Below are 13,162 nucleotides of genomic sequence, written 5' to 3' on the forward strand. Positions count from 1 at the left end.
TACATATATCTCATGCAATGTATTGTATTTTCCAATAAAACAAGTTATTTTTTATATATTTGAATGATACAAAAGTAGGGTGAAAATCAGAAAAAAAAATGAATAATACTTCTTGTAAAACCCAGGAATTTTTCAGTAAGAACCAGTTTAATCTGAAAACGAAGGGGCTTAAATATAGGGAGATAATCAGACCATACAAGTATCCAGCCCATACATTTTATGGTGCATTAGTATAGAAATGGTATCATACCATAGTCATATATGGACCTGCTTCACAAAGAACTGTCACTTGTTAGTTTTCTAGGCTCTACTGAAAGTACCTTTTAACGAAGCCTTCCTTTTTATAGTCTAAAATTAGTCTCTACCCTAAAATAATTTTGTAAAATTGATTACATTGAACGGAACTTTTTACAATGTTTATTAACCCATAGCATTTAGCTTAAAGACCCTGGATGACATAACAGAATTCCATATTGGGTACATCTGTTGGAATAGTCATAGCGATAATACAGTAGCAAGATAAGATCAAGAGTTTTCCCGACTATGTGAGCAAAATTAGTTTCTATGCACTAGGCTTTTGGGGATTCTGCAACAAGTACAAAATGTAAGACTGAGGCCACTAACCTCAAGATCAGTGGCTTCTTAAGTATTAATTTAAACCAGCTATCTGTATAGAATAATTACCATAAGACAAGACAAAGTACTAAAGCAAGAACATGGTTTTGAGAACCCATAATGAACGACAAAGGTAGTTAAAAATATTAAATGCATGATCACATAAAAATATTCCAGTTATAAAACGAAATAAATACCAGTGAATTTCCACATTTTAAAGTGTGACTGCGAATTTTTAAAGTTTACATTTCAGCTACTGTTCCACTATGCTACATAGAAAACCAAGTCCAGAAACAACTTTGCCCTCACTGATTACAGATCACAGTGGGTTGACGGCCAGGTTAAGGGAACAACAATGAACATTTTGCTCAATTTTCCTGCACAGATCAGGAGACAGGATAATTTTTTCAAAATCTGTTGAGTTATAGTTTATAGTCACAAAATAGCCTAGCCATTGTAACGCCATTTGTGTTTAACTTTCAACATCTTCAGCAATGGAAGATTTAAGAGCAGTCATCAGGACTTTATGAATTTGAGAATTGTGAGAGTTTCTCTTCCTGCTTGTCTAGAAAGTACTTTAGTACCCCTTAAACCGTATTTCTTCATTGTTTCCAAAATTTCATCTGTAATTAAAAATGTACAGCATTACAGTTCAGTTTGTGTTAATCGCCACCTAAAAAGCCCATCCTGCCTTAAACTGATTTATTTGCTAAAAGCAAATTACAAAACAAAAGATTACATAGTCTCATAAAATATCCATCATGCTCCTTCAGGCGATTAGAACAATTTATTTAAAGTAGTCATCCAACAAAACCACATGAACTTGGCTTTCTACTGGAAATGTTGGATTTTAATATCTTTGAAAAATATACTAAGTACGTAATTGTATTGGTAAATAAGTTTAAGATTAAAAAATGTGCTCAAAGTTTAAGTGCTTGTATGCTTTTAATATTCTGTATATTAACACAAAAGCCAGAAAGAATTAAGTGCAGTTATACTGAAACTGCAAATTAGTTAGAATCACAGTATAATGAATCAATATTCCTATCTTAACTAACTGCTTCAATTAAAAAAAAATTCACCACTATACTCAGGTTTCAAGTATTTAATAAAAAAGGGTTGGTGCTTGTTTTTTTTGTAAATTTCCAGCAGAGTACAACTGCAAATCTGATATTTAAGCCCTGTCTGAAAATGTTCAAATGTGGGAGCGCCCTGGAGTAATTCCACACTTCAGTGTTAGTTTCACTTTAGCAGATGAAACCCATATTTCCCATACTACTTGGGTCAGTGTTGTAATGGACAGTATTTTCTCCTGCATATACTAAGTAGTGGCTTGAACAAAGGTTTTATAAAGGCAGAAGCTTTGATAAAAGGATGTGTACAAAGCACACAAATTAATTTGAAAACCCTACAGTAAAACTTGCCAGAAAGGGTAGGATTCACAAGTGGGGCTGTCATGTAAAGTGTCTAAGCAGAAATTTAGAACCTTATACCCCTGCTCAGCTGCCACCTAACCTTGTAGGAGCCTAAAGTCCCTAGGCACCTCAGTGTTCACTGGTGAAGTCCCCAAGGTGCCTAAATTTCAGCCAATGGGCACATGCTCAGCTGCCTCAGCCCTGAAACCACCAAGCAGCTTGGCACCTAACTCATGCCTAAGCCATAGCAGGATTCACAAAGAAAGCATTCCCCCTCACTTAGCTCACCTGCGGAGCACAATCCAGTACACATGCTCAGAGGCTGCCACAGAGCGCATCTACTTGATTGGACCCTGCACAAGACACAGCTGAGGAAGAGGCAGTGCTGCCCCTCCCACACACTTTACTCCCAATAGTTACAGTACTCACACAGGATGTGGGAAACCAGGGTTCAAATCCCCACTCTGCCTAATGTGGAGCAGAGAACTGAATGTGGGTTTCCCACATCAGTCCCCTAACTGTTGGGCAATGGGCTAGTCTGGGGTGGGTCTCTCTTAGTCTCTCCTGTCGAAGTTGTTCCACTTTGTATAAAATAGTTAACTATTCATTGAAAAAGAGAGAGTCTCTAAAGTCCAGTGGTTAGGGCACTCAGCTGGGAAGTGAGACCCATGTTCAAGTCCCTGCTCCCAATCCAACAGAGTGGGGATTTGAACCAGTGTCTCCAACATCCTGGGTGATACTCTAACCACTGGGCTATTGGGCATGCAAGGAGGCACTACGACCATCACCACGATATTTCTTCAAAAAGGGCTGACCTGGCTTAGGCACCCAACTCCAGGAGAGGGTTCACTACTATGAATTCCAAGTAGAGGGAGGTGCCTCCATCAAGGCCAGAGTTAGGCACATAACTCCTTTGAGAGACAGGGTTTAGGCCACACCCCCTCCTTGTCATTTCCTATTGGCTGGCTTAGCATGTTGACTTCTGTGAATCTTTTTAGGCACCTAAGTCTCCCAGTGCATTATATAGGGAACCTGACTTGGGATCATGAATACAACTTAGCAGAAGGGTGCCTAAAAGTTGGGTGCTGCAATGCTCAACCAAGTCCTCCCTGTGAATTTAGCCCAAAGTGTTTCCATACTAATAAATGTTATTAACCAAGTGTGACTTGTTACTGCCATGTACAGGCCATCTCATTTCTCTGAGATATTACTCAATTCAAGGTTTCCCATTCTTGCATAATAGTGGCAATATCTGATTAGCTATAGCACCTTAGTCTTGTACTCATAGTTTTCATGTATGCATTAGTAATATATAGTTTAGCAAACAGAAGGATTTCATTACCTGGGTTGTTCTCTTTAATTGTAACTAAATAGAATAATCCTCCTGTTGAAAGCAGGTTTGGCACTAAAGGAAAAAGTCTATCCATTATCTCTCTGCCATTTTTGCCTCCAGCCCAGGCTGCCTCTATTCCATGGCTTTGTACCTAGGAGAAATTAAAGGAAGATGAATTTTTTTTACTAATCGTTTACATATGACTATAGAGTGCTATATAGGTTCATGACACTTGAGGAAGAGCATTACCACAGTCCCTATCCTAAGGAGCTTATTGAATTAAAACCATTTCAATCGTAAAATTGCTACATGGCAGTTTTGTTTATGCAGCATACAAGTCAAATTTCAGACTTATCCTCCAAATAGATGAGCTCTGTTTGGATTTAAAGGTCTTTGTTGACGCTGTTTGGAAATAGACACGTTTTGTAACATTCAAAGCATATACTTTCCTCTAGATGCATATGGAAAGTATTTGCATAAATTCCACCAAGGATATGTCTACGCTGCAATAAAACACTTGCAGCTGACTTGGGCTCTGGGGGTTCAGGATGCAGGGCTATAAAACTGCAGTGTAGATGTTTGGATTGGAGCAGGAGCCTGGACTCTCGGAACTCCTCCTTCACGGTTTTATACACTCCAGTTTACAGCCCTGCAGCTTGAGCCCCACGACCCAAGTCAGCTGACATGGGCCACCTGTGGATGTTTTATTGCAGTGTAGACATGCCTCAAGAGTCCTGAAGAATACAAATGAAAGGCGAAAATTAGAGCAGTCCAGAAAAAGGAATTTCTGTCCCATAGAGAACGTTGAGGTTTTGGAAAAATGTAGTCCCAATTTTGGACAAAAAAGTAAATAGCTCAAGATTTTTCACAAGCCAGAAATTCTGAAAGATTCCATTTTGGGAGAACTAAAACAGAATTTTTCAGCTTGTCAACTGCCCATCTGGATGGCTCTCGTCAATTTCTGTTTCTCCCTGCAGGCATAAAGAGCCTTTGGGTAGGCTGCCATGGGAGGTGAGAGCCAAGACACTCATCCCTGAAAATTCTGTTTTTGTGAAGAAGGCATTTTCCACCAGAAAATCATTCCAATGGAAAATATCTGACAGATCAAAATGAAAATCTCTTAGGGCTTGTCTACATGCAGCTAATCAGGAAAGTTAAGGCAAATCAACTAAAGGTGTAAAGTCAATGCACTTAAATTAAAGCATGGTTAAACCTCCATGTGGATCTTATTCAGGAATGAAGTGGAATTAGTTCGTTGTAACTTTGTCTACATTAGCAATTTATGTCAGTATAACTATGTCACTCAAGGGGCGTGGAAAATCCACACACCTGAGTGATGCAGTTATAGTGACCTAAGCCCCGGGATAGACAGCGCTATGTCAATGGGAGTGCTTCTCCTGTTGACACAGCTACCGCCTCTCAGGAGATGGAGTACCTACGCCAAAGGGAGAAGCCCTCCCATTGGTGTAGGTAGGATCTTCTCTGTAGCACTACAAGTGTGCCTGCATCAGTGCAGCTACCCCACTGCAGTATTTTAAGTGTAGACAAGCCCTTAATCAAAGTTAGAGAACTAAAGCCACTTTACTCCTGAATAAGAGCACTGACCTGGGGGATTAAGCATGCTTTAATTTATGCGCCCTGACTTCACACCTTTAGTGATTCCTAAGTATCCCTGTGTAGACATGCATTTACTGAATTCCACCTGCAAGGATGGAGCAATATTTTGTGGAACAGTGGTCACTAGTGTCCTTTAGCTCTTATGCAGAAAGTGCAGTAAGGCGAGTGATTTATATTTACTGCAAACAGTTCTGTTATCACCACTGGCTCCACATGACCCCTCACTACTTTTTCAAAGCACTGCAATTCAGGACACAGTAGTCTGACAACTAGAGATTACAAACCAATTTATCATATCAGAAATGAGTAATTTTTCATATCCACTGAGCTGCAGAAGTTTTTTTTTTTTAATTGCATCTCCTCAAATCTCAGTGATCCCTACCTCTTCAGAAGGGGTTACCACATATGGTGGATTGAACAGTAGGAGATCAACTTTCCCACTTAATCTTGGTAACAATCCTGTGACCTAGAGATGAAAGCGAGGTAGGAAACAAGTTAGTTATACTTAGGCAGTTCTTTTATTAGCTACATTTTTTATTTACGGCAGGAACACATATTTCTCATTATACAGTATGTATTGTGAGACTGCAGATTTGTCATATATGGGACTAAAATGAGAAAGTAAGCTTTGAATATAATCAATCATTATCAAGACAGGAAGAAAATTAATAGGTTTACGAACAGTTATACACTACTGAGATATAGAAAGAGTCCTGTACTTAGCTATGGAAACCTGACTTACTTCAAACGACTTAAGCCAAAACAGACTGTTAATTAAGATACTTCTTTCTTATTTTCTGTATGACAGGAGTACAAGGGAAGTATTTTGAAAAACACAAATCTGTGCAATTTCCCATAAATTTAGCCAGCCAAGCAAAAGGTGACCATGTTGCCACCATCTATTTTTCTTATCGTTTTACCAAAACCAAAAGTCAATAATGGACAATATGAAAAAGTAAGTTTCAAGGACCCTTACTAAGCAAAATGTTTTAAATACATGCTAATTACAGGTGCTTTATTTAGTAGATAACAATAAAAATGACCTGGTTGTGAGATAATAATCCATTTCATATGTGGTTAAATTACAAGGTTAAGTAATTTATCTCAATAAGAGAACTAGATAATTTCTCTATAAAAATCAAGCATTCCTTCTTCTAGGATGACTATACTACAAGTGATTCCTCATAGGAAGGGTTGGATTATTTCATATTTTTATAAATCAAAATAAATAGAGTTGGGACCACTCGTATTTCACCTTCCATTCATAGCAATGCATTAAATTGTCCTCTTTAGTTCTGAAATAGCTCAGCCCCTATTCCTGGTCCAACAACACTAAACCTGTCTTTCAATGTGCAAGGGCAGCCCACAGAATGGGACAAGTAAAAATATAAATTTATTGTATGATGACATACACAACAGGGTCCCAAAACATGAACTAGAGATACAGAATAGTAAGAGGATGAAAGAAAAACCTATACTAATTAAAAGAGCTTGCTTACAGATTCATATCCATCCCTGTTCAGAAGTGATTAAAAGTTTATCATCTGTTAGCTGTTCATCAACTACTTTATACAGGCCTCTGTGTATAGTCTAATTCCCAAATGAAGAAGGGTTCATTTGCCAATAATTAGAATTAGCTGAATCTGTCATCTTTCATTAAATTCTCAAGATTTTTTACAAGTTAAAAGAGCTCACTGAGGAAAACATGAAACTTAGTTTCCCATAATGCACTGCTTAGAAGGTTGTTTTTGTTTTTTTAAATCATTAGCAAACAGAATTTATAACAAAAAAAGATTTAGACTTGTGCATTGGCAGAGCATTACTGTCATGGGTACAACATTAATAAGAAAGCTCCAGGTGTTAACAGTTTCAAATCCATTCCCTGATTATGTAGTATTTGCTCTACATTTGTATTGATTTAAAGTCTCATTTGAAGTACATTTTCTTTTCAGATTGAGTTTGGTCCTTTATCAGCTGTTTTTGTCCCTCTCTTTTCATCAGCCTTTCTATTTGGGTTTTCTGCACCAATTTTTGAGGGAACAATGGGCGCTGTGATCAGTTTTTACTTAGTTTTCTGTAAGCTTGCAACTGTGTCCAAGCTACTGCCATCCACCAGAGTGCTTTACAATTTAATAAAACAAATACTTATATATTGTGGCATACAAGACCGTTGTACCTTACTAACATATGGCAGTGAATACCATCTGAGTGCACCGGGTTCTTTGTCTGGCTGGCTGGAAGGGTTGTTGCCCTTATTTGGGCCCCCTCTGCAAGTGGGTGGCAGAGGGGAGAGGAAGGGGAAAATTTACCTGGACAGACTAGGGAAGAACAGGAAGTGGCTAGACCAGGTTAGAAGGGGGACACTGTCCTTTCATATGCCTTGAGGCAACTATACCCTGAACAGTTCCAGAGAAACATACTTTCACTGTGATCAGGCTGGCAACACCCACCCTCCTAGTGATGGGATCCGAGTAGGACTTGGTTTCTTCATGATCTGCTGTGAGCATGACGTTACTCAACTTCTTCTGGAGTGCAAAGGAATTTTCTCCTCACCACCAGAGTGGACGAGGTAGGGCAGGTTTTTTCCATCTTCTCCACAGCAGATAAGGGACCCAGTGGGGTAGGCGAGGAGGTTAAGTCAAAATGTCATCACTTAATAACAAATGTGTCCAGTGTTCGTTACAGATACGGTTCTCAGATTAAATAGATTTGGAAGTAGATTTAGAGGAAAGCATCCCTTAAGGTAGCTGGGCAAGGGAGGCTGGGGCTCCTAACATGAGGTACAGTGGGGAACCAATCGCTTCCCTGCTGTCCAGCCCCCTTAACGCCTCATACGAGGGGAGGGTAGTGGGGTTGCAGCAACAGGCTGGCTAGGACCAGGTTGAGAATGGGGGAGGGCTGACAGCAGCCCTGCCTAGTAGGTGGAAATAATGATGACCTGCTGTATAATTTATTGTTGGGCAGTCCCAGATATGTTAAGTGAATAAAACTGTGGCCTAATTAAAACACATCCATTGCCCCTTGTCTTTCTTTCAGCGTGAAGGGACAGTATCTGAATGGTTACAAGCAAGCCTCCCACAGTACATTGTAAGAACTGCAAAACTATTAGAAGGTCCAGTTATAGGAATTTGTATCTTACCAAGTCAGTAATTACTGGGTGAATGTGAACTTTGTTAAGTACAGCTGTCTCCAAGGTACAAAAAGCTGCTATAGGGTTGATATCTGTACATCTGAAAGCAAAACATTAATATCACATCAACATGACAAGATATAACTAAAAAATTAACGTAAGAATGTGAATGCTATTATGTGATGTGACCTCAAGCCTTGTGTGTAAATGAATGTGATTCCCCTGCTCACACACACGTGCTCACACTAGCTCCCATCCAGTTAGCAGAAGTATAAATAGCAGCATAACTGCAGTAGCAGCAGCAGAGTTCTGGCTGAGCCATGCTGACTACAGACCCACTATTTTCACCCCATCTTGTAGTGGAGACATAGCCTTACTGAATAATCATCATCTAAGCTTTGAAAAGAACATACAATTCTTGTTGCTCGTACTGTGGCTCTTCACATATGAAATTTCATACAATAACACTATGCTAAGACAACATTAAGGTTGCCTAAGTACTCAAAAGTCAAGGAAATGTTAAAGTTAAGGTTGCATGCTCAGACATAACTATAACTTTGTCCTCATCTGCGGATGCATTACAATGGTCTTGAATTAAATTATGACATACTATTTCTCAAGCAATACAACATACTACAATATCAACGTTTTCTACATTTTGTGCTCAGATAACTCATAAAAAGCCAAGAGAATTTTACCAGACTTTCAAACAAAATTTGGGCTGAGAACAGACATTAGAAATTCAGCCTAAAATGATTCTGTCTGTGAAAACAAGTGTTTATAATGAGACTGCCTTTCTAACTATGGCACTGCATAACAGGTACTCAGTGAGGCCCAGCCCTGCAAACTCTTGAGCATTTGCTTAATGTTACACATGTGAGTATTCCTACTGAGCTCAACAGAACAACTCATATGAGTAAAGTTAGACAAGTGTTTGCAGGATCAAGTTCTGAGTAAACATGGTAGAGACAACATGACTACAGATGGAGCTCAAGCTGGGAAGAAGGAATTTCAGAACTCTAGTCCTGGCTCTACTACTAAACCAATAGGTGGTCTTGAGCAAGTAATTTAGGGCCAGATTTTCAAAGCTATTTAGGTGTCTAAACTCTCACTGAAATCAATGGTGGGATAGACATCTAAATGTCTTTAAAAATCCATTTGTAAAATGGAGATACTATTTCTCTACTGTTGGTTCTCTACGGTTGGTGACTGTAAAATATTTTGAAATGAAAAGCACTATATATCATAAGAGCTAAGTATTCTTATATTATTAGCTGCAACAATCTAAAAAATTGGTATTATAATACTTACATGTACAATGCACTGGGTCCAACAATGGAAGCCAGAAATGCTGAAACCACACCCGATCCAGATCCTACTTCAAGGGAGATCTCAACTCTAAATTTAAATAAAAATAATCAGTGCAAAGTAATTAAAATACCCACTTCACAAGAGTATCTAGGATGGACATATGCAGGCCTGGATCAGGTAATGCTGTCAAACCTGCAGCCACTGGAGACCGCACTAATAACGAAGTTTACTCGTTATACTGCCCTCAAGCTCAAGATGAGTGGTGTGCCATATGATCTGCTTTGCGCTGACTGACAGCTCTCCAGTGATAATTTGTGTCCCCTGGGGAATCAAGATATTTCCTACTTATCACAGCCCTCGCTGGAGCACACTGTAGGTTTCCTTCCCTCTGTTAACAGGAAACATCCATTGACAACACAAAAACAACAGTTCTAGACACATCTCCACCTCCTCCACCAAGCAGCCAAGGCCTAAGAGTTTTGAGCAGGTCACAATGAAACCGGAATCCCACGGATATATCTACCCAATGCACTTGGTAACAAACTTGCACTAGCAGGGCTCAAGTGAGCACTCTAAAAACAGCAGTGTGGATGTTGTGGTTCCTGTGGAGACTCAGGCTAGCCACCCAAGCTCAGATCAAGGGGATCAAGTGGGCTTGAGAGCACAAGATGCTGCCTGAGGTCCATGCTATTCTTATTGCACTAGCTCAAGCTCCACTAGCCTGAGTCCAGATGCTCGCTCCCAGCTGCAGTGTAGACATATCCGAGTGACTATTCTAACGGGTCCACATTTGAGCTGGCTCTGGACATGTATAAATAATAGAAATTTCAAGGCAAGCAACAAGATAATTTCATTGTATGGAGCCCATTCAAATTAAATTATATTTGCAATGCACTTTAAGATATTTTGAGTATGAAAAGGAGCAACACAGAACCAAGTCCTATCTGAATCTATATTCCAATAAATTAAGATCATTCCACTCCTCACAGAGTAAAATTGGTTTGGGGCACATCATTCCTGAAAAAACTGACCATCACGACAAGGACTAAGTTACCCAGTGATTTGAAACCTGGCAGATGTTTACATTATTTACTGAAACTACTTGGGAGCTATGAGTAGGATGACCACCCATCCCTAATTGAGTGGGACAGTCCCAAAATGTTAGTTTCAAGTCCCAGTGCCGGGCTAAACTACTCCAGGACTACATTTATCCTGGATTCCCTGTGGCATCACTCTGCACATGCCCCCGGCTTAGGAGCAGCACCAGCCTCTTTCCAGTGTGTGTGTGGCTCTCAAGTGGGCCTTAGCCCCCTCCATCACCACTAGGCCCCACCCCCTGCTCCTCCTCTTTTCCCTGAGGCCCTGCCCCAGGGGAGGCTAGAAGCCAGAGCTGGCCAGGCTGTGGTAAGAGGCATCCTAGAAGCCCAGTCTGCTGTGGAGAGCCATGGACCCTCCATCAGCCCTTGGCAGTGCACCTTGGGCGGGGACGGGACGGGACAGGGACACAGGCCAGGGACTGCTCTTGGGTACCCCAGCCCCCACCAAAGACAGGTGGAGGTTCCAGGGCTCCCTAGGTGGCTCTTACCAGCACCAGGCTCTGGCATGGCCAGGGGGTTCAGGGGCCCTGGAGGGGGCAGGGCTCTGGCAGGTGTCCCAGTTTTGCATTTTGAAAAGGGGGAGAGAGAGGGGGTCACCCCAACTAGGACAATCGGAGCCTCTTCCTTTTCTTCCACTGCAGCACACCTAGCCGCGGACGAGCCGGGCCTCACGCCCGCTGTCCGCTGGTTGCCGCACAACTCTGCCGCAGCAGGGCAGCACTCACAGCGCCCGGGGTCCTTCCGGGTCGCCCCGCCCAGCACGTGGGACGGTTCCCTGCCCGGGCAGGCGCAGGGTGACGCCGATGACGCAGGCGCTGAGGGCGGCGCAGCTGAAGCGAATCCCGGCACGAGAACTCGCAGGGCGAAGGCGAGGTTCTACTGAAGCTAGCGGGAGGTTTGCTGCCGCCCCCGCCAGGGCCGGGACTGTACCAACAGGCAACCACTGACAGCCAATAGGGGAGCCAACCAATAGTCCTGCCCACCCCCACGCCCAGACCACGCCCCTCAGCAACTACCGCCCCGCCCCCGCTCCAGCCCCGCCTCCCTAACAGCCGCTGCGCGGGCTGTCACCGGCACGTGCTCACGGCGCCGCCGACTCCTCCCACCCCACCAGCGGCTGCTCCCATTGGCTGCTGACCGGCCTCTCGCTCCCCCCCGCCCAGCTCGCACCCTGCGTCTCTGATCTGGGCCGCGTCCCGCTCCAGCGCGTCCAGCAGCAGGTAGGTGTCCTCGGCCGGCTCGTACACCTCGCTAAAGGGCCCGTGCGGTCCCACGTGCTGGTGCCGCGGGGTGGGGATCATGGCCCAGCGCCGCCCCCTTCCTTCCGCGCGGGAGTGCGCATGTGCGGATTCTCCACCGACTCGTGCTGTCGTGAGGGGAGAGGGACGCAGATACGCAAACTGCCGCGCACGCGCATAGCTGCCGTCACTACTGTGGCGAGGGCCAGCCTCGGCCCCGCCTCTCGTCCTCCAGGATCCCGGCGAATCAGCGGTCGAGTGAGGTTGTGTCGGGGCGAGCCCGGAGCGACGGATCCCGCCTTGCTCTCGTGGGATGCTCGGGCGCGCCTGCGCAGGGGCCCCCGGGACGGGCGGGGCGCTGCACGTGGCGCCCGCAGCAGGAACTTGCCGTTGGCGTGTGCGGGCGGCGCGTCGCACGGGGACCTGCAGCGGAGACCCCGTTCACCCGGCCGGGCGGGCCACTGAATGTCAGCGCAGAAATGCCGCATGTCTTCGGGCAAAATCCTATCGAGCTTCCTTTTTCCGGCTCTCTTCCCCCCGCCTCCTCTGAAAACTGCTCCCCGCCCCTCTTGTCTGTGCTGCCCGGTGTCAGTCCCCTTTGGGTGGACAGATATAAAATCTGAACTCCGGGACCAGTGTAGGGCATTATTGGGATGTAACGTGGTACATCTGTTTCCCTAGACATCTCCTCCCCAAGAGCTGATCACAAAAGTGGCAGCTGCAGAACAATCCTGCATTGGTCGGGACACGATGGGCTGCTCTACTAGGTCTTATCTGTGTTGCTGTGAAAGAAGCTGTACAAGGTATATTGTTCTGACTTCAGATCTAGTCAAGAGATTTGACAGCGTGCTGAGAGCCAGGAGCTGGCTTGGCGCTCTGGTCACTTACGTGTTCGTTAGTCCCCTTCCTGATGGAGAAGTGGAATAGTTAATTACCTAATCAGACTGGGGTGGAGGAGCTAATTATTGGTTAGCTGAGAGGGTAGTTAAAAAGCATTGGAAGTACAGCAGGGAGAGGCTAAGACCTGATGTATGCTAGAAAATTAGGTTGACATAACTACGTTGCTCAGGGGTGTGAAAAATCCACAGCCCTGAGCAGCGTAGTTAGCCTGAACTAAGTCCCCATGTAGGCAGCCCTAAGTGCATGGAACAATTCTTCCATTGACAGCTGATGGGAGAACTCCTCCTGTTGGCGTAGGTAGTGTCTACGCCGAAGCACTACAGTGGCGTAGCTGTGTCGCTGTAGTGTTTTAAGTGTCGACAAACCCTTAACAGAGCCCGGAGGAAGTAAGATCTCAGGGTGGTGAGAGCTCTCTATCTCCCTGCACAAAGGGTTGAAAAATAGGGAAAGCTGGAGATAGAATTGCTACATGGGATTGTGTTGGTGGAGGTAATATAAATAAAACT

The 13,162-nt window shown here is 43.6% G+C and overlaps 1 protein-coding gene and 1 long non-coding RNA gene across 2 annotated transcripts in view; one reads left to right on the forward strand and one right to left on the reverse strand.

Annotated features, from left to right (window-relative positions):
* Positions 1 to 147: 147 nt before the first annotated feature.
* Positions 148 to 12,013, reverse strand: HEMK2 (HemK methyltransferase 2, ETF1 glutamine and histone H4 lysine). The gene is made up of 6 exons (XM_074971110.1): positions 11,689 to 12,013; positions 9,422 to 9,508; positions 8,120 to 8,210; positions 5,363 to 5,446; positions 3,373 to 3,514; positions 148 to 1,238 (listed from the first exon to the last, which is right to left on the reverse strand). Exons 1-6 carry the CDS (start codon positions 11,817 to 11,819, stop codon positions 1,132 to 1,134), a joined length of 642 nt encoding a protein of 213 aa, XP_074827211.1. The 5' UTR covers positions 11,820 to 12,013; the 3' UTR covers positions 148 to 1,131.
* Positions 11,486 to 13,162, forward strand: part of LOC141998359 (uncharacterized) — a 56,834-nt gene continuing 55,157 nt past the window's right edge. The window contains exon 1 of the long non-coding RNA XR_012641825.1: positions 11,486 to 11,738. This is a non-coding gene — a long non-coding RNA (uncharacterized LOC141998359). The remainder of the gene's footprint in view (positions 11,739 to 13,162) is intronic.

The sequence above is a fragment of the Natator depressus genome, chromosome 1 (genome assembly GCF_965152275.1).
Source record: "Natator depressus isolate rNatDep1 chromosome 1, rNatDep2.hap1, whole genome shotgun sequence".
NCBI lineage: Eukaryota > Metazoa > Chordata > Testudines > Cheloniidae > Natator > Natator depressus.